Here is a 22,739-nt window from a genome sequence, read left to right as displayed (position 1 = left end):
TTTTCCATTCTACAAGAAGAGTCATTTTTTAAAGCTTTATTAAGGTATAATTGATATACAAAAAATTGCACACATAATGTATACATCTTGATGAGTTTGGACATATGCATACACTGGTGATACTGTTACCACCAATCAAGGTAGACATATCTGTCACTTCCAAAAATTTCCTTATATTCTTTTGAGTTTTTTGTTTGTTTTTGGGGTAAGAACACAACATGAGATGTCCTCTTAACATATTTTAAATTGCACAATATTATATTATTATAGGTGCTATGTTGTACAGCAGATTTCCAGAGCTTATTCTTACCTATGAATACCGAAACTTCATACCTCTTGAGCAACAATTCCCTATTTTTCCCTCCCCACAGCCCCTAGCAACCACCATTCTATTCTCTGCTTCTATGAATTTGTTTGACTATTTCAGATACCTTATATAAGTGGAATCATGTAGTATTTGTCCTGTTTGGCTTATTTCACTTAGCATAATGTCGTCCAGGTTCATCCATGTTGCTGCAAATGGCAGGATTTCCTTCTTTTTTAAGGCTTTTTAAAGGCTGAATAATACTCCATCATATATATGTATATACCACATATTGTTTATCCGTTCATCTATCGGTAGATACTTGGGTAGTTTCCATATCTAGGCTGTCATGAATAATGCTGCAGTGAACATGGGGATGCAGATATTTCTTTGAGATCCTAATTTCAGTTCTTTTGGATATATACTCAGAAGTGGGATTGCTGGATCAAAAGATAGTCATTCTTTTTTTTTTATATAACAGATTTGGAGAGATCTGCTTTCTTTTATTTTTTATTTTTAAAATTATTATTATTTTTTTTATTTTTGGTCGCATTGGGTCTTCGTTGCTGCGACAGGCTTTCTCTGGTTGCAGTGAGTGGGGGCTACTCTTTGTTGCAGTGTATGGGCTTCTCATTGTGATGGCTTCTCTTGTTGCAGAGCATGGGCTCTAGGTGCGCAGGCTTCAGTAGTTGTGGCGCGTGGGCTCAGTAGTTGTGGCTTGCGGGCTTTAGAGCGCAGGCTCAGTAGTTGTGGTGCACAGGCTTAGTTGCTCCGCGGCATGTGGGATCTTCTGGGACCAGGGATCAAACCTGTGTCCCGTGCATTGGCAGAGGGATTCTTAACCACTGTGCCACCAGGGAAGTCCCAAGATAGTCATTCTTAACTTTTAATATTTTAGTTCAGAACTTAAATTTCTAATAAAGATACAGCCTTGCAACCAAGTCAGTATACTGTGCTTTTTAGGACAGTTGAACTAACTTGGCCCCTACTACATCCTGTTTATTCATCAATGGAAAAAAAAGATTTTCCTGCGTTTCAGTTTCTAAGTGATGCTCATTTATGGGATGAAATTAAATATGCTTTCTCTTGCAGAAAGAATTATTACTGTTACAAGTTAGGTTGATATACCAGTACTGATATTTTGAATTCAGGCATTGTAAAAACTTCATCACTTCATTCTAAGTTGTTGATATCCATGATTTTTCCCAACAATGTTGTCTTTTCTCCCATCAAGAACATTGGTGATGCTGCCTTTCTTGAAAGAGGGCTTGTCTGTTGTCTCTGAGATTTGTTTTCCATGCCCCTTGCATTCATTCTCAAGTTTTGAGATGCATGCTCTGGCAGTGACAACTTGCTTATGTCTACTGCCTGGTCAACAATGATGGTGAAATATATCCTAATTTCAGATTTGTTAATATGTGGAAAAGTGTACATGTTAGAATTGAAGAAACACAGTAATCAGCCTAACGCTATCAACTGTTGGCTAGCATGTGGAGCAACAGGGAACTCTGATACTGTTGGAAATGTAAATTGGTATGATTGCTTTGCAAAACAGCATAGCATTTATTATCCAGTATTCTTCTCCTAGGTATATTCCCTAGAGAAACCTTTGCAGCATGACCCAGGAGATATGTACGAGACGTTTACAGCAGAATTATTTGTAATAGTCCCAAACCGGAAACAACCCAAATGCCAGTCAGTAGGAGAATAAATAATAAATTGCAGTATATTTATACAGTGGAATGCTATACAGCGTGGAAATAGACAACAGATATATTGATCAGTGTGTATGAATTTCACAAACATAAAGTTGAGTGAAAAGGAAAATAACAAAAGGGGCTTCCCTGGTGGCGCAGTGGTTAAGAATCTGCCTGCCAATGCAGGGGACACGGGTTCGAGCCCTGGTCCGGAGAGATCCCACATGCCGCGGAGCAACTAAGCCCATGCGCCACAACTACTCAGCCTGCGCTCTAGAGCCCACGAGCCACAACTGCTGAGCCAGTGTGCCACAACTGCTGAAGCGCGAGCGCCTAGAGCTTGTGCTCTGCAACAAGAAAAGCCACTGCAATGAGAAGCCTGCACACTGCAACGAAGAGTGGCCCCTGCTCGCCACAACTAGAGAAAGCCTGCACACAGCAACGAAGACCCAGGGCAGCCAAAAATAAATAAATAAAATAAATAAATTTTAAAAAGAAAATAAAAAAAAACATACTGGCAAAACTAAATTACATTGTTTAGGGATACAAATATAGGTGTTAATCATTTCCTTGCTTTTCTGTAGTTTTACTGTGTAAGTCAGAACAGTGATCACTTCTAGAGTGGGAAAGGTGATTGGAGAAGACACATGGGATTCTTCAAAGGTATAGATGGGCAATATTTTTTTTCTTAATCTGGTTGATGGTTATGATAGTCTAATAGTATACACTCACATACACACATATATGTGTCTGTATATGAGATATATTTCACAACAAAAAATTAAAAATAGTAACACTGGAAAGAAATATGCCAAAGTGTTAAGAGTTGTTGCTTCTGCAGGGTAGGGTATGGGGTGATATTTTTCCTTGCTCTTTAGATTCTTTTTTTTATATATATAAATTTATTTTATTGATTTTTATTTTTGGCTGTGTTGGGTTTTCATTGCTGCGTGCGGGCTTTCTCTGGTTGCGGCGAGTGGGAGCTACTCATCGTCGCGGTGTGCAGGCTTCTCATTGTGGTGGCTTCTCTTGTTGCGGAGCACGGGCTCTAGGCACACAGGCTTCGGTAGTTGTGTCACGTGGTCTCAGTAGTTGTGGCTTGTGGGCTCTAGAGCGCAGGTTCAGTAGTTGTGGTCCACGGGCTTATTTGTTCCGTGACATGTGGGATCTTCCCGGACCAGGGCTCGAACCCGTGTCCCCTGCATTGGCAGGCGGATTCTTAACCACTGCGCACCGGGGCACGAACCCGCGTCCCCTGCATCGGCAGGCGGACTCTCAACCACTGCGCCACCAGGGAAGCCCATCCCCCTGGATTTTTATATGTCACAAATTTATAACATGATTAAATCTTCCTTAAGAACTTGTATTCAATATTCAGGCAGCTTTAGGTTCAAAGACCAGATCTGCTGCTTCTTTGCTGTGTGAATTTGGGCAAGTTACTTAAGTTCTCTGACCTCAATTTCCTTATCAGTAAATTGTGAAAAATAATAATACTTCTCATAGAGTTATTAGGCTTAAATGAGATAATGTAATACTTAGTACAGTGCCTGGCACAAAGCTGCAATTATCATTATTCAGTGTGTTTTTTTGTTTTACAATGATCACGTGAAAAATTTACCTAAAAGTAAATTATTCCTCCTCAACTTTTCATCTACTTGATGGATACTTTAGATATATTTCTAGAATTAAGTGCTGAAAGGTTTGTTTAATAGGCTCAGTTAAGCAGTCAGAGAATGTCAGAGATAAGCATGACCAAAGGGTTTTATTCACCTCTTTTCATCTCATAAATGTAAAAACTGAATCCAGAGTGATGAAATCACTTGCCCAGGGATTGAATAGTGATTTCTGTGTTTTTATCTTCTTTGAAGAAGGCCCTCTACTATAACCTGACCTCAGTGGTGGAGAATAAATACACTCTTTTTCTGTGGGTCTTACTCCCAGCCCAGCAGATATGCCGGGCAGTTGGCCACAACCCTCTCTAGTTGAATGTGATACGGCTAACTGTGGGTGTCTAATCTTACCGACTGATTTCTTATAGACCAAGAGGATGCTGGTGGAGAAGATGGGCCGAGAGGCTGTGGAGCTAGGGCACGGGGAGGTGAACATCACAGGGGTGGAAGAGAACACCTTGATTGCCAGCCTTTGTGACCTCCTGGAAAGGATTTGGAGTCATGGGCTACAAGTGAAACAGGTAATGAATGTCTGGCCTCTCCCTGTTGAGCAGACTGTCTTCCTGTTTTTGCTTACTAGCTTTCCCACACTTTTCCAGCTGGCTGGCTTTGAAGAATGGTGCATGGTGCTTTTGGAGTGAGACTTGAAATAGTTCAACAAATAAGTAAATAAATGTGACCCAAGCTATCTTCTTTAATAATAAGCTTTATAAATCTGTGTATTTGTCAGACATTTTAAAAGTGGCATCTTTTTTCCTGCAAACAGAGCTGAAGGCCAAACTGATAAATCCTGTTTGGTAGCTGGTCCTAGTCTGGAGATGGAACACAAAAGAGAGAGAACTTGGAGCTCAGGAAGTACCAATTGTATTTTAAGGGTCCTTCACTATTTGTACATTCCCAGTGGGAAAAGGTCTGTCATTAACATTTCTTTTATATGCAGATAGCTTAACCTTCTAAAGATTTGAGAGAATACCAAAAAAGTTGAGTAAGTTTGATTTTTACTGCTTAATACCAAGAGAATCTCCTTATTTCAAAATACTGTACTTTGAATAACTAGGCGAGATGGACAGCTTACACTTTCATGCATTATTAAATTTGAAAAGTTTTCAAAAGCAGTTTTATTATGGAAAAATTAGGAAATATATGTAAGTATCCAGCAATTTTTTATTTAGGGCCTGCAGTGTGCCAGGCACTGTTGTAGGTACTTGAGATACCTCAGTGAACAAAGCAGACCAAGATCTCTGCCCTCCTGGAGTTTTCATTCTCATGAGCATAGAGACAATCTACCTCATCTGTCCTTCAAAACATTTTTCTGTACACATATGCCCATGTACAGCTGTATATATATGATATAATGATAATACCATATCATCACAGGTGTTTTAAACCCTGAGGCTTTGCAGCTGTATCCTTAAAGAATTCCCATAGCTTGAGGAATTTCTTTTGGAGCCCATTTGATCCCCCTCTCAGTTTGGATAGACAGAGGCTACTTACTGGTGAGAAATCAGTAGAGAATAGTGGGGACTTTTCAATTGAGGTTCCATTTTGTTCTTAGTCCTGCTTTTGGAGCTCTAAAAGTGAACCACTGACAGTGTCACAGAAGGAAGTGAGGGTCTGTGCCTGCTGGTAGGGATTGTTCAGTTGGGGATTGAAATCCCTGACTATCTTTGTGGGGTTCCTACAGCATGTTCTCCTTAGGCCTCCATTTTGTTAGCCTGTGTTTAGACTGCTTTTCTGCTGCTGAGAAATTCTTCAGTTATGTTGCAGTCCAGGGATTATAACCTGGCTCCCTGGTCTCTTCCATCGTGTACCCGATTGCGATCAAATTCACTCTCAGAGGGTGATCTTGTCACCCCCATCTGGGGGCACGTTACTGAGCAACTACCCATAGTATCTGCTTAGAAAGTAGAGAGAACCCAAACCGCAGTTTTTGCTGCTGGCCTCCTAGGTTTTGTTATTAGCTGCTTGCAGGGCTGCCTGCCACAAGTCCTCATAAAAACCTCTGTTATCCTCACCATTCTCTTTGGCTTTCGGTGACATTTTCCGAGGACATGGACTTTCTCCTTTAGTATATTTTCTGACAATTAAAGGTGAGGTTTGGTTTTTTCATACTGTTTTTGTAACTGCTGCCATTTGGGGACTGGTAAATGAAAAGGGGTTGTTTCTCATCTTTCATGCATGTGACATTCTTGGAGAATCTGGTGCTATGTATTGTGTGGCCACATTCCCAAATGGGTAGTTGGACTGTATTGAATCTTGCAATCCCAATCAGCCCCTTTGCAAAAAAGGAAAAGAATAATCCATGTCTCTTGAACTAGAAAACCCCCAGTGCCCTGTCACTAGGCTTCAGCCCAGCTGCTGCTCTCTCAGTCTTGCCCTGGCTCTCCCTCCTCACCAGTGCAATCACTGAGCACCCGGGCGTCCTTCTGGCACAGTGGCCTGGTGTTGCTCTTGCCTTTGGCTCTTTGGTATCATTGCATGTGAGGACTCTCTGGTGACCAGCTGTGATTTACTTCCAGACAGTTCTGTTAAGGGAGGCTGCCTTCCTCGTCTGCCCAGATTTTGGGGATACAGTGATGAAAAAGGCTGTCTCTGCCTTTTTAGGGGGCTATGCTATGGTTTCAGTAAATGGATGGATGAATGGGTTTCTAGAAGTTGTATTACTAAATCAAAGAGCATGAATATTTAAAGGTCTTGTATTTTCTTCTACATACATTGTATTAATATACCAGTTAGTAATAGTTTAGGAGTAGTCTCATTGATGTTGTTGAACAGCTGTTTTCTCAAACGTTTGGTAATTCAGTGAATTTAAAAAAATGGTCTTGTCTAGTTTTAACTTGTGTGATTTTTAAAAAACTGCCATTGAGGTCGTTGGGTTTTAAGTTGGTTAAATCTTGTAGGAAAGCCAAACATACAGCAAGTTTATGTCAACAGCTTGCTGATCTATAGATGAGGGGTTTTTTTCCATTCAAATGCTTGTTTTTTTTCCCCCTAAAACAGATCAAGTTGGAGGTTAAAAATAAAACAGATCCTCAATATTCTCAGGGGGAAAATCTTGAGACCTTAAATCCTCACATTCATTCCAGAGAATAAAATTTTCTTTAGAAAATATAACTTCAGAAGTTAAATGCTCTCTTCCAGAAGCAGCCGTATAGCATCATTATTAACAGCAATGGTTCTAATATTAGATATACTTAAGCTTGCGCAACACTCTACTTCCTAGCTGTGTGATCTTTTACAGGTTACTTAGTCTTTCTGATCCTCAATTTGCTCTTTTCTAAAGAAAATGAGGATAGAGGTACCTACCTTTTAGGACTGTTGAAAGCATTAAATAGAGTATTGTATTTTAAACATTTAACATAGTGCTTAGTTCATAGAAAAATTCAAGACATGGTAGCTTCTGTCCTTATTATTACTCTTACTTTTATGAAATACAGAAACTAAGTGACTTATAAAATGATCATAGTAAATCCTGCTATTAAACTTATACTACATTTATATTATATCAACTATATAGGAACATTTACCATGAATCTGAAATAAAGTTTTTAATCCCATAACAAGGGTCACTGTGTACGGAAAGATGACTAGAAAGAGACAAAGCAGTTGCTGGGTGACCACCTAGGCTTATTCACTATGTAGGCAAATTGCTTCCTTATGTCAGGCTTGAGAATGCTGTTCAGATTTGTGCCTTGGTAGAATGACAAGTCACTGCGTGTCTCCAGCAGTTTAAACTGCAGCTTTTATATTTTCAAATGCCAAGGTTCTCCTGTGTCGACTATAGTATATCTCAGACTTGCAGTTAAGTACCAGCCTCCTTTCCTGCAGGCTTCTTCAAAGTACCTTCCACAGTAAATCCCCATCCTTGTGATGACTTACCCTCCCTAGGCTGCACTAAGGGCAGGAATGCCTTTAAATATTTTAGGAAATTTGGGAGCTGTCACAGAATCTTGTAGGCTCGGTATACATTCCTCTGTGCAAAAGCCATCATGCATTACCCAAACTGACCTTCAACCAACAGACCATTTAGAGATTGATAGGTTATTTGCTTTTTTCTTTCTTATCCACTGGTCCATTCCCAGGCTCTTTTTTGGCCACGTCCTTCCTATTCCCAGTGGGGGATCATTTCTTTTTCTGTTCCCTTCCATTCTTCTTTATATTTCTCCTGGATTTTAGTAAGGGGATATATATTTGTATACTTTGCATCTGGGTGTACATCGAGATAACAAATAGGACAGATACTTTTTAGCAAAAGCGCATATCTGTATGTTCAAATTATCTCTGAATCTGCTCACTAGGTGCCTTGCCCTTAGAAATCTAAACTGATAGATATTTCTCCCTTGCATTGGTTCCAGGGGAAATCAGCCTTGTGGTCCCACCTGTTACATTATCAGGAAAACCGGCAGAGAAAACTCACATCAGGAAGCCTCAGTACCTCAGGTAAGGTGGTCTCTGCACCATTGGACAAACTCCCTCCACTCACTTTGCCATCCCCCACTGAAGTGATCATCTGTAGCAGACTGTTCCAGGTCAATGAAGTCTTTACTCTGTAATGTTTAAGCCACAGGGCTCTCTGAACCACAGAGCATGCCAAAACCATGGGGTTTGCTTTTATTATGTGTTTCTATACACTTGATCAGTGAGATAGAAGATTTATATATCATCAAGAGGCCAGTCTTAGAATAAATTTGGGTTTTAAATGAATTTGGATTGATACTGATGTCCTGTGTTTAGAGTGTTTTCAGAGTCTTTTGTTTTATTTCTCTGAGATGAGCATTGAGATGATCTAGCCTATCAGTTAAGAGAGCCTGTTTGTCAGTGTCCTGCCTTGGAACTTCTCAAAGTCAAGGCCTGGTGTGCATGATCCCTTCCACTTGCTTTCTGTTTCTATTTAATAAAAATATCAGAGTTGGCAGGGACCCCAGAAATCATCTAGTCCAGCCCCCTTGTTTTACAAGAGGAGGAAACTGGGATCCAGAGAGGAATTTAATTTACTCAAGATCACACAGTGAATTGATAGAAGAGGCCAGATCAGGAGCCAGGCCTCTTGTCTCCTGGTCTACTGTTCTTTATAACATCCTGCAGTGTCCCTTCCAGGACAGTCTCCCTCCTTCCTTTTCTTCTTGGCAGCATCTCCCCTTCATACCATCCTTCAGTCTCCTCTCTCTGCCAGGGAGTTTGTTTAACTTTCTTAGATGTTCTTGTCCTAATGGTAAAGATAAGTTTAAGTGGGGGTGAAAGGTAGGCATATACTCAGTGTTGTCTTTGCCCTTGAATTAGTTGATCTCAGCTAGCACTGAACATGGGGAGAACAGTGGGCAAAAAACCAGGTACAAAAGCTCCCTAAGTAGCCTCATAAGGAGTTTTTTGTCCACTTTCTGAGTATGAGAGCAGAGTCTTCTCAGGAAAGCTGTAGAATTTATTGCCAAGGGATAAACTGTAGCCAAAAATTATCAACAGCTGAATGATGAAGATACTAATTTTAAATGTTGGGCCAGACATGAGGATATAAAGGTATTGTATCTAGAGGTCCTAAGCATTCTGGATCATGTTCTTTACATATTCCCTTGGCTCTTTTGTAGTCCATTTTGAGGCAAGAGCAGGACATGAGTAGTAGCTCCTAGTGGAAGCACTGCTTCCATGGATTATGATGAGAGCACACTGGATTAGGAGCCAGAGGATCTGTGTTCCTTCCAGTCCTGACTTTGCCACTTGATGACTGGGGCAAAGCAGCTAACCTCTCTGAATTTCAGTTTCCTCCTCTGCGATACTGTCCATGGCTATCTTATAAGTTGTTATAGAGAATTAAGTGAGATAATATGCATAAAAGTATAAAATTTGATACCGAGTAGGTACTTAATATTCATGAAATGATTGATCAAAGTGTTACCAAAGTAACCCCAGCTGTTTTCTGTAGATATTTGTGATTTGAGATAAGAAGGGTAGTCAGCTATTTGGGTATACAGATCTCTTTGGACTTAACCAACTTTTTGTTCTAGGAATATTTCTTGATTCAGAACGGAGGAAGTCTGATGCCAGCTCAGTCATGCCTCCCCTGAGAATCTCCCTCATTCAGGATATGAGGTCAGTCTGGGCTCATTTGTAATAAGCCACTAAAATCCTGTTTTTCAGTTGCTGCTTAGGTGTCCACTTTATTTATTTTTGGCTGCATTGGGTCTTCGTTGCTGTGCGCGGGCTTTCTCTAGTTGTGGCGAGTGGGGGCTACTCTTCGTTTCGGTGTGCGGGCTTCTCATTGTGGTAGCTTCTCTTGTTGCAGAGCACGGGCTCTAGGTGCATGGGCTTCCATAGTTGTGGCACGCAGACTGAGTAGTTGTGGCGCACGGGCTTAGTTGCTCCACAGCATGTGGGACCTTCCCGGACCAGGGCTCGAACCCGTGTCCCCTGCATTGGCAGGTGGATTCTTAACCACTGCACCACCAGGGAAGTCTGAGGTGTCCACTTTAAATAGCAGGGTCTCAGTGACCTGGGCTTCTACAGTGTCTCATTTAACCAGGAATCCCTCCTCATTGGTCCTGTGCTTCATGATGCGTTTGTAGAGCTGTACAAGCAGTTGTGTTTCCTGACATTTTTGGAGAATTACACCAGAGTATTTCAAGGCCTGAGACCTCTGGGGTTAGCCTTGCTTTTTAAGAGCTGTACTGGCTTCCTCCCCAGCCCCCCAAATTATGCTGAGCCTATCTGACAAAGTTACATGGAAGCTCAGGATGTAGAGAACAAGAGAGATGGACTCTCTCAGGATGCAGTAGGGCTTCCTGGCCAGGCTTCCCTTGGTGTTACAGGGGAGGTATTGATAGTGAGTTCATCTCCCACCCTACCCTCCACTCCCGTTTTCCCATTCCCCCTTCAGGCACATCCAGAACATTGGGGAAATCAAGACTGATGTGGGAAAAGCCAGAGCATGGGTGCGACTGTCCATGGAAAAAAAGTTACTTTCCAGACACCTGAAGCAGCTTCTCTCAGACCATGAGCTCACCAAGTAAGGCCACTCCACCTGGAGTATAACCAGCTCCTGGGAATGGCGGGAGGGATTGGAAACCCCCGTGGGAAAGGAAGGGTATTCGGTATATCATTACTGCTGAATTCAGCTAAACTCAAATTGCATATGAAGGTTTTGCAGCATTTCTTCTTTTTTTCTTTTTTCCTTTCTGTGTAGAACACTGTTGTACACTTACACTGCAATATTTTTTATATTTTCCTGTAGATGGATTAACTCTTTTGGCACTGCTCAACACAGCACACTTGTTTTAGTAGGAACATTGAGACATAATCAGTTGACTGCATGCTCTCTAACTTAGTTCTTTTTTTTTTTCTAACTTAGTTCTAAAGGCCTGGATTCTTCGGGCCTCTAGCCACAACCACTCCAGGAAGCAGTGGTCCTCCCTTCTGGCTGTTGGTTTCTCTTCTGGGACCTACTATGGTTTATCCAGGCTCTTTCAACCATTGGTCAACCAATGGGCTCTTGTTGTGCTCTGCCTCGGATCAGTTCCCGTAAAGAAGATGGGAGGACTTTTCTTGTTTTGGTGGTATATTCTTCCTGAAGTTTTTGGTGATGTAGCATTTCTTCTTCTTCTTTATCTGTAGAAGAATAATTCTGTTATATCTGTTCTCCCTACCTTCTTGATCTGTATCCCCCCCCACCCCAAATAGCTTTCTTACAGAAGTAGTGAGAAGGATGGAATCCTCATTGGATACCTCAGAGTTTGGGGGGTCCTCCTCTCCTTGTGGCACTCAAGTGACCTGTATACCTGTTGGGCATAGGGCATTTTCTTGGTCTCTTTCCTGTCTTGAGGGGGAAAGGATTGGAGAAATAAAAAGAAACTTCTAAGATATACCCTATCTCTTTTGTTCTCTCCTGAGCCTAGGCCAGCCCAAAGTAACCAGGTCCTTGCTCTTCCTCACTCCTAGGAGCCACTAAATCTACAGTTCCCTTCTCTTGATTTTATATCCTTTGCATTCGTTCCGAACCCTAGTTACTAGAGCAGGAGTGGGGAGGAAGGCTGTCTCCCTTCTCTGCCTCTCAGTTACCGCCTCTCTGTCTTTTCCTATATATAATATGTTTGGTTCTTTCTTCATTGGCAAGCCTATTGGGCATTTTCCTTTTTGGCATTTCCTTGGGCATCTTTTCATGGTATCCTTTATTATGTGACTTCCCTGTGGATGATAAAGCAGAGAAGTGGACCTTGGGGAAATTTTGTGTAAGTGAATTGATTAAACCTGAAGAATCTGTTTTTATTTAAAGTGAAAATGTAATTTTTTAGACTTTATTGTGTGTTTAAACCACAGCAAGAAACCGGTTTCAAAATCTTGATAGGTTAGAGAGCTCACTTTGAGAGGTTACAAAATAGCAATTCTTAAAGTGCTTACATTTGATTCCCTTTAGTAACGAAAAGGTTTAGGAATAAAATTTAAAGATTGGAAGGACAACTAAAAGAGAACAAGTGAACATTTAAGTCTGGAGTTTGGAAGGGAATTGTTTGCATACCAGATTCTAGAGGACAGTTGTGTGTCCTGGGAAAATCTGTGGCTGTGTGGGCACTAGGGTCTGACAGGGCAGGAGTGATTCCTGTGGGCTGGTGTGGGCATCGTCTGTCAGGAGATGCTGCAAGTTGGCAGGAGGACATGGCAGAGAGGTAGCCGAGAGGGAGTCAAGCCCGGGAACTTTATGAAGGTCTAGGGCAGTGGATAGGTCTAGGTCCTGTGAACTTAAGGGCCTAGGCAGGAGAAAACAGGGCACAGACTTTGGTGAGGAGACTAATTTTGGTTTCTTTAATCTGTATCCTTGTTAGAGGACAAAAGCTCAGAATTTACTCCAGTGAGTAGAAAATGAGAGTTTTGCTGCCACAGATTGCATTTTGGGTGGGATATAGGGAGAGAGAAAGGTGCACTTAATCAAAACCTACCTACTACTCCATCCTACCCTCTTTCATCTTTCTCCTAAGTTTGCTTAAAGCTCCAGCCACATCAGACCCCTCACACTTCTCAGGATGTGTTCAGCCCTTTCAGGGCCTAGTCAGAAGTCTTCTTTGTCAGAGTTTGCCTAGACTCCCCAGAGACTTAGTCCATTCTTCCTCCAGGCACCCATAGCATTTGTTACAGTATTTGTTCATTCCTTTTTTTTTTTTTTTTTAACCACTGGTGGTCTGTATTATCATTATCCATTTGTTTTCCACTTATTAAAATTTGCTTTCATTGGAGGCATGAACCATGTACCTCTCCCAATACTCCTTCTCCCTACCTTTGTTCACATTTTGGAGTTCGTGTGACTCCTTGCTTAGCTTTACCTCCCACATACACATTTCAGGTCCTTAGCCGCTGTTCCATCTGTCTCCTTATTTACTGCCACTCCCTAGGTTTCATCCTCATGCCCCTTTCACCCTTCAGCTATACTAAATTCAAATTTCTTGAAGTTGGTTATGGCTTTCCCTTTACTTCTAAGAAACCTATTACTTGTAGGGCAGATTACAAACTCTTTAGCCTGAATATTTAGGGCCTGCCTTCATTTTACCCTAGCCAGACTTTTCAGTCTCATTGCTAACTGATCACTTCTCTGAGCCCTCAACTCCAGCCAAACTGGCTTTTATACCCTGTCCTTCTCCTTCTACAACCCCTGTCTAAATTTGTGCTGTCCTTCAGGCCCTCCTGTTCTAGGACCATTGAAACTTCTGGGTCTTTAAATTCCCAGAGAGTGCCTTTCATTTGGCAACTCATTATGTCTTATACTGTGGCCTTTATCAGATTTATTCATCTAGACTGTATGTGAGGATAGGTGCTTCCCTCTCCAGCACCTGCACAGAGTAGGTTTTGGTTGGTGAATTTTCTGTGGAAACTACCTTATAAACTGTCTAGGTAGAACCTCACAGGTCTACTGAATCCCATACCTCTCTGGCATGGTGACTGCAGCCTGGGCAGGCAGGACAGGGACCTTCCTTTGTTCTCTGTGTGTTTCTTGTGCTGGGGGCCTGTGCATTTGGCTCCCTGTATCCCCGCTACTTGGGGAAGGTACCATTGCTGTGCAGGCCCAGAAGGCCTGCAGTGTCAGGCAGAGGGGTTGGCCTTTGATGAGTGAGCAGTGGATGAGGGGTGGGGATGGGAGGAAATTTGAAAAGAGGGGAAGGACATCGTCTGCACAGCTCTCCCTTGCCTGTGACCTGGATCATTCCATTCCTTGCCTCTGAAGCTGTCCTCAGCTTACATTCACGTTCAGAGCAGTGTTCTGACTTGTGGGTCTCAGGTCTGCTGAGGGTCAGAGACTAGCCCTGGTAAGGAATGGTGACCACAGACCTCCTGCTGTTGCTACTCCTACACCATACACTGGGGTGATGCCCTATAGAAGCCCTCAGGTTAGGAAAGAAGATCCCATGATGTCTGACACTTTACATTATAGTAACGTCAACTCTTGGACACAGTGGAGTTTGGTTTTCATTGTTCCTGCTGTAGCTAAAGCCACTTTCCCTCTAGCCCTCAGTTGGAGTAGCTGGCTTTGTTCCTTTTTTCGGTGGCCCTAAAGAGCTTGAGGCTTGACTCACATTCTTCCCTTAGCTGTGTCCTTCCAGAACTGAATAAGTCTAGCCTCTTACCCCTCCTTTTGTCCAGGAGACTGATGTATTGCCTCTTCTCCGACAGAAAGTTGTACAAGCGCTATGCCTTCCTGCGCTGTGACGATGAGAAGGAGCAGTTCCTCTATCACCTCCTCTCTTTCAATGCGGTCGATTACTTTTGCTTCACCAATGTCTTCACAACTATCCGTGAGTAGCCCTGTGCTCCCCACTAGCCTTCCCAATGCCAGTCTTCATGAGCCTGTCTGAGGCTAACTTACTGTCCCCTTTTTAAAGAGAGATTATCACTTGTGCTTTCTTCTGTGGGGAGAGAGGTGTACTTGCCCTCCTTGGAGGTTGTATTTTCTCTCAAGCTTCTTACTCTTGTTCTGAACTAGGGAGCTCAGCGCTTTTGGCCATTGTGTTGTCACTGTGGTCCTGGGCGCTGGGGGCCTAAGGTGGAGTGGGGTGGGGGGGGGTGAAGTTCACTGCCCTCCCTGCACACCTGTAAAGAAATCTCCCTTTTGTTTTGGGCTGAGAGAGTCATTCAGCATCACAGAAAGTTTCAGACTAGCCCCCAGGGAACAACAACTCTTCCTGAAGTAGCAGAAAGAACTCCAGATGGCCGTGGGAGGTTTGGGTCCAGGCCCTGTCCTGCCCTAACTCTTTATGGATCTGTGAGCAGTGTCTACTCCTGCAGTGGGGCTCAGTCTCCCTATTTGCAGAGTGAGGAAGAGGGTTTAAAATGGTCTAAGGAAGGCCCTTGGAGCCTCAACTTTGTTTGGTGCTAGGATGCTTTGTTTGGTGGGGGGTGGTCTGAATTTGCCCCATGACTAGTTGTTTGGCCAGTGACTCAGCAGCTCAGCAGTGTGGACTCTTATTCTATATCACACCCATCCTCCCTCTCAGAGAAAAGGGTTGTAGGCTTCAGTGGAAGCAGCACTGGACTGGAATATAGGAGACCTGGGGGAAACTATTTCCCTCTCAGTTCCTCAGAAAAGGCATTGTGATACCTGCCTGGCCTCTCTGGAGATTGTTATTAGAGTCCTTGAGATGATAGATAGCAAAGTGCTCTGAAAAGCAATTCATTGCAGTGTTAAGTTGGTGATATTGTTTAAGGAACAGGTTTACTTAGCTCTGAGCTTGCAGATGGGCTTGGATTTGGATGTTTGGGTGATAACCCTGGGAGGAGTGAGATGGAGGGGAAGATTGGCTGATATTCTAAGCTGGCCAGAGACTGGGTCCTCAGGACCTGCTGCTCCAGGCTCTGTACCAGGAACCGCAATCATGCCAGCACGCCTGGGGCAGGTCAGGGCCCTCTCAGGTATGGGAGGGATTCCTGATCCCCTCCAATGCCTTTGTGGCTTCCCCTAAACAGTGATTCCTTACCACATCCTGATCGTACCAAGCAAGAAGCTGGGGGGCTCCATGTTCACCGCCAACCCATGGATCTGCATCTCGGGAGAACTGGGTGAGACACAGATCCTGCAGATTCCCAGGAATGTGTTAGAGATGACCTTCGAGGTACGTGTTATCTGGCGACCACAGCCCCAGGCTCTGTGGGGATCTGAGTTTCAACAGCTACTTTGGGAAGCTTTCTCCAGGGTTTTAGAGGCCTTGCTCTATACAGTGTTAACGCTTCAGCACAGCTGACCTGTCCCAAGACGATCAGAGGTCAGAGCCAAGGGTTGACCTGAGGACGGGGGAACCTGCCCTGTCTAATGGTTTCTGGCTGGAAGGCACCCATCTGGACTTGCATACCTCCTTGTCCGTGGTGTATTGAGAAATCCCCAAGAGTTCTTTCAGCTTCTGAGCCCACATGTTCACAGAGAGCTCAGACTGCTCTGCCATTTCCAGAGCCTTCTGCTCCCAGGCCCTAGTCTTCCTCCAGGTAGTGGTCTCTGTCTTTCTCGGCATCGTGCCTCATGAGGTAGTACTGTACTGCCAGCTTTGGCAGTAGGTGGAGCCATGAGCTCTGCCCCTGCAGATACTGGGGGGCCAGGTTGCAGGGAGCCAGTCAGATGTGTGCCTCTGAGGAGTGTGGTGCTTTTCTTCTGTTTTCTTGACCTACCCCATCTTCTCTGTTTGGCTGTTCTCTCACAGTACCAGAACTTGGGGAAGCTCACTACGGTGCAGATAGGCCATGATAACTCTGGGCTGTATGCCAAATGGCTTGTTGAGTATGTGATGGTCAGGAATGAGATCACCGGACATACCTACAAGTAAGTGTTCCCTCAGCTATGCCCTGAGACAGAGGGGCTAGGTGTACCACCAGGGGCTGTGTTTGATGCTTGGGTATGTGGAGTTCTCAAGGAGACCTTTTAGGTTGTGATAGGTTGAGGCAACTTCCTGTTTGGCTCTGCCTCCTGCCCTGAAAAGAAACAGAAGGAGGGCTTTACAAGTGAAGGTGTGTGACATCGCTGTGCACAGGTTCCAGGCCACCCATCACTCGGGTGGCTTCCCTGATGCTGCATGGTGGGATGAGGAGCAGGGCCTTGAGGATCCCCAGCCCGGTTTCAGAGCCTAGCCTCAGGGATTGGCTTTTTGATGGCCTTTGCTGATCAGCAAGGGGAAGGACGCTGGAGGAGCTGGCAGCTCTGACAGGCTGTTGCCTGACCCTCAGGTTCCCGTGTGGCCGGTGGTTGGGGAAGGGCATGGATGACGGAAGCCTGGAGCGGGTCCTAGTCGGGGACCTGCTCACATGCCAGCCTGAGGTGGACGAGAGGCCGTGCCGGACCCCGCCCCTGCAGCAGTCTCCCAGCGTCATCCGGAGGCTCGTTACCATCTCACCCAACAGCAAGCCCAGTAAGTGGGAGATGGGGCTGGGCCCTCATGTTGCCCTGCCTGGGGAATGGGCAGATTTCTGGAAGTCCTGATAAGGGAGCCCGGATCCCCTGCAGCCTGTGCAGCTGCCTCAGGAACCACCTCTGCCGACAAAGACAAAGCAGCCCCAGGCATTTGTCACCCTCCTCTCATGAATCAGTTGGGAGGGGTTTGGCACTCTTGTTAGAGGACTGGAAGAAGAGGGGAGAGCTCCTGGATCCTGGCCTGGGTCCTCTGTGCTATTTGTATGTGCCCCATAGAGGAGAGGGGTTTACTTTCTGGCCTTCCCCTTCCTGGTTCCTGGGCTTTACTGTCAAGTCTTGGCACTCTTTTGGTTGCCAAAAGTTCTAGGGCAAAGTGGAGAAGAAACTTGACCAGCATCTCCTGGAGACGGAACTCTAAGATCCTAGCTTTTGCTTTTTGTCCCAAGATTTTAGGAAGAGCTAGCTCAGCAAAGTTAGTTGGGCAAGAGCTACTCTTCCCAGAGTCCAAGCTGCCCTACCTCTCCCGTGGGTCTTCCTGTGTCCTCAGTCTTTTGCTCAGTCAACTAAGTACTGTTAACCTGAGACTGGATATCTGCTTGATTTTTACCAGAGCTGAACACTGGGCAGATCCAGGAGTCCATCGGTGAGGCAGTCAATGGCATCGTGAAGCACTTCCATAAGCCTGAGAAAGAGGTGAGCCTCCCTGCCCTCCAACCCAGGGCCTTATATTGAGCAAGAGAGAATAATCTTGTTCCAGGCCCATGTGCTGTGGACAGCCCAGTGCATAGAGTGTGTGCCTCAGTTAGTTTGAGATTCAGCAGATTCCTTCTCTGGGGGCCTGTGCCTAGGGTTGCCCTGTTTTCCTTACTCACTGACAACCCAGCAGAGTCCCTGGGCCTCCAATGGACAGTGTATTTCTGTCCTCTTTTGAAATTGTCTGGGTCTCCCTGAACATTGGCCACATGGGCTTTGTCCCCTGCTGGGGGCCCAGAACCATCATCTGTTCATTCAACAGCTATTCACTGAGAGATGCTCTAAGTCAGGCCCTGCCAGGTGCTGGGGAGACTAGACAAGGTCCCTGCGTGTCTTTTGCTGCCCTTCCAGGTGTGGGCAGTGGGCTGGGGATGCAGTGTTGGGAGGGCATCTTGGCTGAGGCAAGCCTGGCACTCTCCCCTGTTTCCTTATATAGCGAGGTAGTCTGACGCTGTTGCTTTGTGGAGAATGTGGCCTTGTCTCGGCCCTGGAACAGGCTTTCCAGCATGGATTTAAATCGCCGCGGCTCTTCAAAAATGTCTTCATTTGGGATTTCTTGGGTGAGTTGGGCTAGGGTGTGAGGGTGGGAAAAGCATGCAGAGACATGGGGGAATCATCAGCATAATGTGGGTGCTGACCACTGGGGTCTGAGTTACAGAAGCCAAATCAGGTGGCTCTCAGGTTAGATGTGTTTGTTTGCCCTGGCTTTTCTTGGAGGTAATAACAGAAGCCCTCCCACCCTTCGCCCCTCATCTCCTGAGAATTGGACAGGAAAGATTCTTTCCAGGCATCTGTCATATATAATACAGGCTTAGTCATGACTCCTCACACTTCCTGCTCGTAGGTCCAAAAGACCAGTTGCATTGGAGTCCAAGCCCTGTGTTACACTCCCTTGGAGAATTTGATGCAAGAAGCTTCTCCCTCAAGAGTTTTGTTGAGAAAGGACCATCTTTATATCAAGGGCCACATAAAGAAATTTAAAATATAGAGATAGGGAACATAAGGATCATATTTTATTTTATTTCTTTTTAAGTACCGATTGTTTTAATTTATTCAAAGTGAAAATAAATATCCATATGGAGCATTTTATAAAGTAAATGGTTTCAAAATAAAACATAAAGACAAAATGGCCAGTTAAACCATACTATCAAAGTGAATGAAACACAAATTTTCAAATTTTTCAAACTAAATATACATAGTCTCTCTCATTTTCAGTTGAAGATGCAGTATTGAACGTTGGTCAGTCATGTGTGATTTTTAGGATGCCTTTAGAATTGAAGTCTCAGACTACAACTAACAAAAAGCAAGCACTTGGCTGCTTCACAGCAGGTTGCAGATTTCTGTTTCTCCGCAGAATTCCAGACATTCATAAGGATCATTTTGAAGTGTGACCAGTGGCCTCAGAGCACTCATGTTATTCCCACTAAGTTACTTGCGTTGACACGGAGGCAGGCCTGTGGCAAGCGGCCTACAGGACAGTCAGGGACAGGTCGGTTTTGAGAGCCTTTGTCACTGGCAAGCTTGTCTCCTCTTCACAGAAAAAGCACAAACCTATTACGAGACTCTGGAGCAGAATGAACTTGTTCCTGAGGAAAACTGGCATACGAGGGCCCGGAACTTCTGCCGTTTTGTCACTGCGATCAACAATAATCCCCGGAACATTGGCAAGGATGGCAAGTTTCAGATGCTGGTGTGCTTGGGAGCCAGGTACTGCAGCCTCATGGCCCAGTGTGCACCCAGCCAGCCCTGAAGGTGGTGCTGGAGGCCCAGTGTGGTGCGGGGGTGGGGAGTGGCTAATGGCCAGGTACCCTTGGGCAGGTGAGGCCTTGGAGGCCTTGGTAGAGGCCCTTACTTTTCTTCATGTACCACGCATGTGTGTGTGTGTGTGCGTGTGAGAGAGAGGGGTGGGGTGGGGATGAAAGCATGTGTGTAACTGGGGAGGAGGGGCCACATTTTGATGCGAAGGAATAAAACCGTCCCCCTGACAAAATTTGAAGTAGAGTGTATATATCTAGTCATTTCTTTAACAAACATTTGAATGTGTCGGGCTTCATGGAAGGTGTGGGAATAGAGCTGAATAAAATACGGTCTCTACCATTTAGAAGTTCACCTGTCCTGATTATTTAGTACAAGGCAGAAGTTTGGGAGAGTTCAAAAAAGTACGCATTCATAAAGTTTGCTGAAAATGTAGAGGAGAAGGATCAGAGGAGGCTCAGGGAGTAGGTGGTATTTGAGGTGAGCCTTAACGGAAGGGTAGACGTGAGGAGCGAGCTTGAAGCCGACAGAACTAACAGAGAGGCCCTAAAGGAAGCAAAGCATATGGGGTCAGGAAATAACAGGTGGAATGTGGGAAGGAAACACTTTAAGGGATAGGGGCCATGAGGAGCTGGGACAGAGTTGATTTTTAATCAGGGGACTGAAATGATAGTAATTTGGTATCATGGATGGTATGCGTGGGCAAGATTGTTAGGGGTTATTCCAGTGGGTCAGGTGAGAGCACGAAGCCCAGATAAACAAGGCAGTTTTTATTTAGGCCGTGGAAGGGAGGGAGTTGGCATAGTGGTTAAAAACAGATTCAGGAACCAGATTCACCAGGTTCACATCGCAGATCAGCCACTTACTCGCTGTGTGCTCTTGGACAAGCTGCTTAACCTCCATCAACCTCACTTTCTTCATCTGTAAAGTGGGGATAATAACAGCACTGATAGCACCTACCTCACATCATGGGGTTGTCATGAAGGTTAAATCTCTTATAATGGTGCCTGGCACATGCTGAGTGCTATGTGGTTGTCAGCTTGCAGTGTTATTCCTGGTGGTGGTCGCTGTGGGGAGGAGCGATGATCTAGGAGAGACTGGCTGTTGAGATGGAGGAAGTGCTGCTGACAGGACATGGTGTCTTGTTGGTGGGGTTGTCTGGGGGGCTAGAGGGGGAGGCGGAGCAGGCCTCGTGGCAGATGACAGGGCCTGTTTGGGTCAGGTTGGGTTGGCATCTCTAGGGCTCGGTAGCCCACAGTGGGAGCCTTTTAAAGCCGTGTAAGACATCTTCGCCAAGTGTTCTTAGGGGAGGGAAAGGGGGCTGCAGGGAGATATCTGCCTCTCCAGCTTCAGACTTTGTTCAGGGAGTGATGGAGCAGGTTTCCCCCTTGGGCTCTCGCTAACCGTCTCCCTTCCCTTTCCCTTCTGACCCATCTGGACTGATCTTTCCCTGCCAGAGATCACCTCCTGCACCACTGGATTGCCCTGCTGGCTGACTGCCCCATCACCGCACACATGTATGAGGATGTGGCGCTGATCAAAGACCACACACTTGTGAATTCCTTGATCCGCGTTCTGCAGACACTGCAGGAGTTCAACATCACGCTGGAGACATCCCTGGTCAAGGGCATCGACATCTGACTTCCCAGCACCAGCTATAGCAGCAGGACCCAGAGACTCGCCTGTAGCTCTGCCCCTCTTCTTCCCAAAGGGACCTACGCGAGTTGTGCAGGAGATGAGAGGAGATGTACACTCACTGTAAAAAGAAAAGGAGAGGATTTTTGGAATAAATAATCTATTTTAGAGTTTATTTGCTGATTTGCTTTTTACACACTTTCATGTGAAAGAGTGATAGGGAGAGGGAGACGAGGTTGGTGCCGCTTATTTTTGAAGCTGGTGCCCTCCCTCGCCGTGGCCACGCGCTGGAGCCTGCGGCCTCCCTGGACTGAGCCTGCGGCACGTGCGGGGCAGTTCTGCTTCCTCGGCCCCGCCGCGTTAATGAGGCCATTCCACATTGTTTTTAAACTGATGTTTTCTATATTAACATTATTATGGATATTTGGCTTTCACGGGCCACACATAGGTGTGCTGAGCAGGAAGCCCCAAGCTCCAATCAAAGGGATTTTTAGTAGTGCCTCTACAAGCACTGATGAGTCAGCTCCATGTCTTTTCTTTTTTTTGTCAGTATTATTTGGGAAGGAGACATGCCAGGATGTATCATGGTGCAGAAAGTCAGTTTCCTCTTGGCACGCAGTTGCACAGAAGTAAACATAAGCACGTTTTAACAGGTTTTCCTTTTCTTTCTTTTATGTATTATTTATTTAACCCTCCATTGTGTGTTTTAAGTCTTTTTCTTTTTTCTTTTTTTTAAGGAAAGAAAAAGCTGTCACAGTCTAACTGGCTATGTTATCATTGTTAAATTTATGTTATTTTGCGACTTAGAAACCAGCTGCAGTATGGCCCACTTAATAAAACACCTGAAACAGAACTGTGTGGGTCCCTGACTTTCATGGGGTGTTGCGAGGAGTGGGTAGTGGAGGGTGCAGTTGGGTCTGTCTGAGAGAACCAGGCTGTGGCGTCGCCTCCCAGGCTAGGACTGCCCAGAGGGGCTTGTGTGTCCTGGGTCCTACCCACTGCGGCACCAGGAGCTTTCCTGGCTGTTTGAGAGGGATGCATCCCAGGGTTAATTTCCCACTACCCAGAGGAGGAGGCTGAGGCAGAGAGGGGAAAAGACCTGGCCAAGGTTGCAAAAGTTGTCACTTGACTGAGACGGGATGGGCCATATCTTGAAGGATAAGAAAGACTAGGTGTGGGAACACGGCACATGAGACCCTGTCTGCCCTCGGGAAGGAAAGCTTTTTCTTGAGAGAAGGTTTGCTTTTTCCCAGGATGGCAGGTGATAGAGCTTTATAAGGGTCCCTGGAATCAGCTTCCTTTGGTTTTATTCTTCAACCAAGCTGCTTTGGCAGGAAGCTCCAGAAGTGTAGCACAATCAATTACAGCACCTCAAGCCAATCAGTGTCCTCTTTTATGCTTCCCTGACTTTGCATGTTCTGTTCTCTGCCTGGAATGCCTCCCCTCATGTCCACTTATGTTCATTGTTCAGGGTTTCCTTTACCCCCCGGGCACGGTTAATCATTCCCTCATTGTGCTCCTGTAGTTTCTTAGATGCTGGGACTTCCTCTCTGGGTTGTTAT

General features: G+C 45.1%; 1 protein-coding gene across 1 annotated transcript in view; it reads left to right on the top strand.

The window, feature by feature from the left end:
- DENND5A (DENN domain containing 5A) overlaps positions 1-22,021 on the top strand; it is a 111,551-nt gene extending 89,530 nt beyond the window's left edge. Inside the window, exons 12-23 of the mRNA XM_055091372.1 lie at positions 4,040-4,192; positions 8,027-8,111; positions 9,671-9,755; positions 10,540-10,668; positions 14,316-14,437; positions 15,606-15,751; positions 16,331-16,449; positions 16,851-17,032; positions 17,645-17,727; positions 18,224-18,347; positions 19,326-19,494; positions 21,000-22,021. Coding sequence (XP_054947347.1) covers positions 4,040-4,192; positions 8,027-8,111; positions 9,671-9,755; positions 10,540-10,668; positions 14,316-14,437; positions 15,606-15,751; positions 16,331-16,449; positions 16,851-17,032; positions 17,645-17,727; positions 18,224-18,347; positions 19,326-19,494; positions 21,000-21,183 — 1,581 coding nt within the window. The 3' untranslated portion in view covers positions 21,184-22,021. The remainder of the gene's footprint in view (positions 1-4,039; positions 4,193-8,026; positions 8,112-9,670; positions 9,756-10,539; positions 10,669-14,315; positions 14,438-15,605; positions 15,752-16,330; positions 16,450-16,850; positions 17,033-17,644; positions 17,728-18,223; positions 18,348-19,325; positions 19,495-20,999) is intronic.
- Positions 22,022-22,739: the final 718 nt, after the last annotated feature.

This window comes from Physeter macrocephalus, chromosome 16 (genome assembly GCF_002837175.3).
Source record: "Physeter macrocephalus isolate SW-GA chromosome 16, ASM283717v5, whole genome shotgun sequence".
NCBI classification, from domain to species: domain Eukaryota; kingdom Metazoa; phylum Chordata; class Mammalia; order Artiodactyla; family Physeteridae; genus Physeter; species Physeter macrocephalus.
Note: the sequence above shows the minus strand (reverse complement) of the source record. Positions and strands in the feature narration are given on the sequence as shown.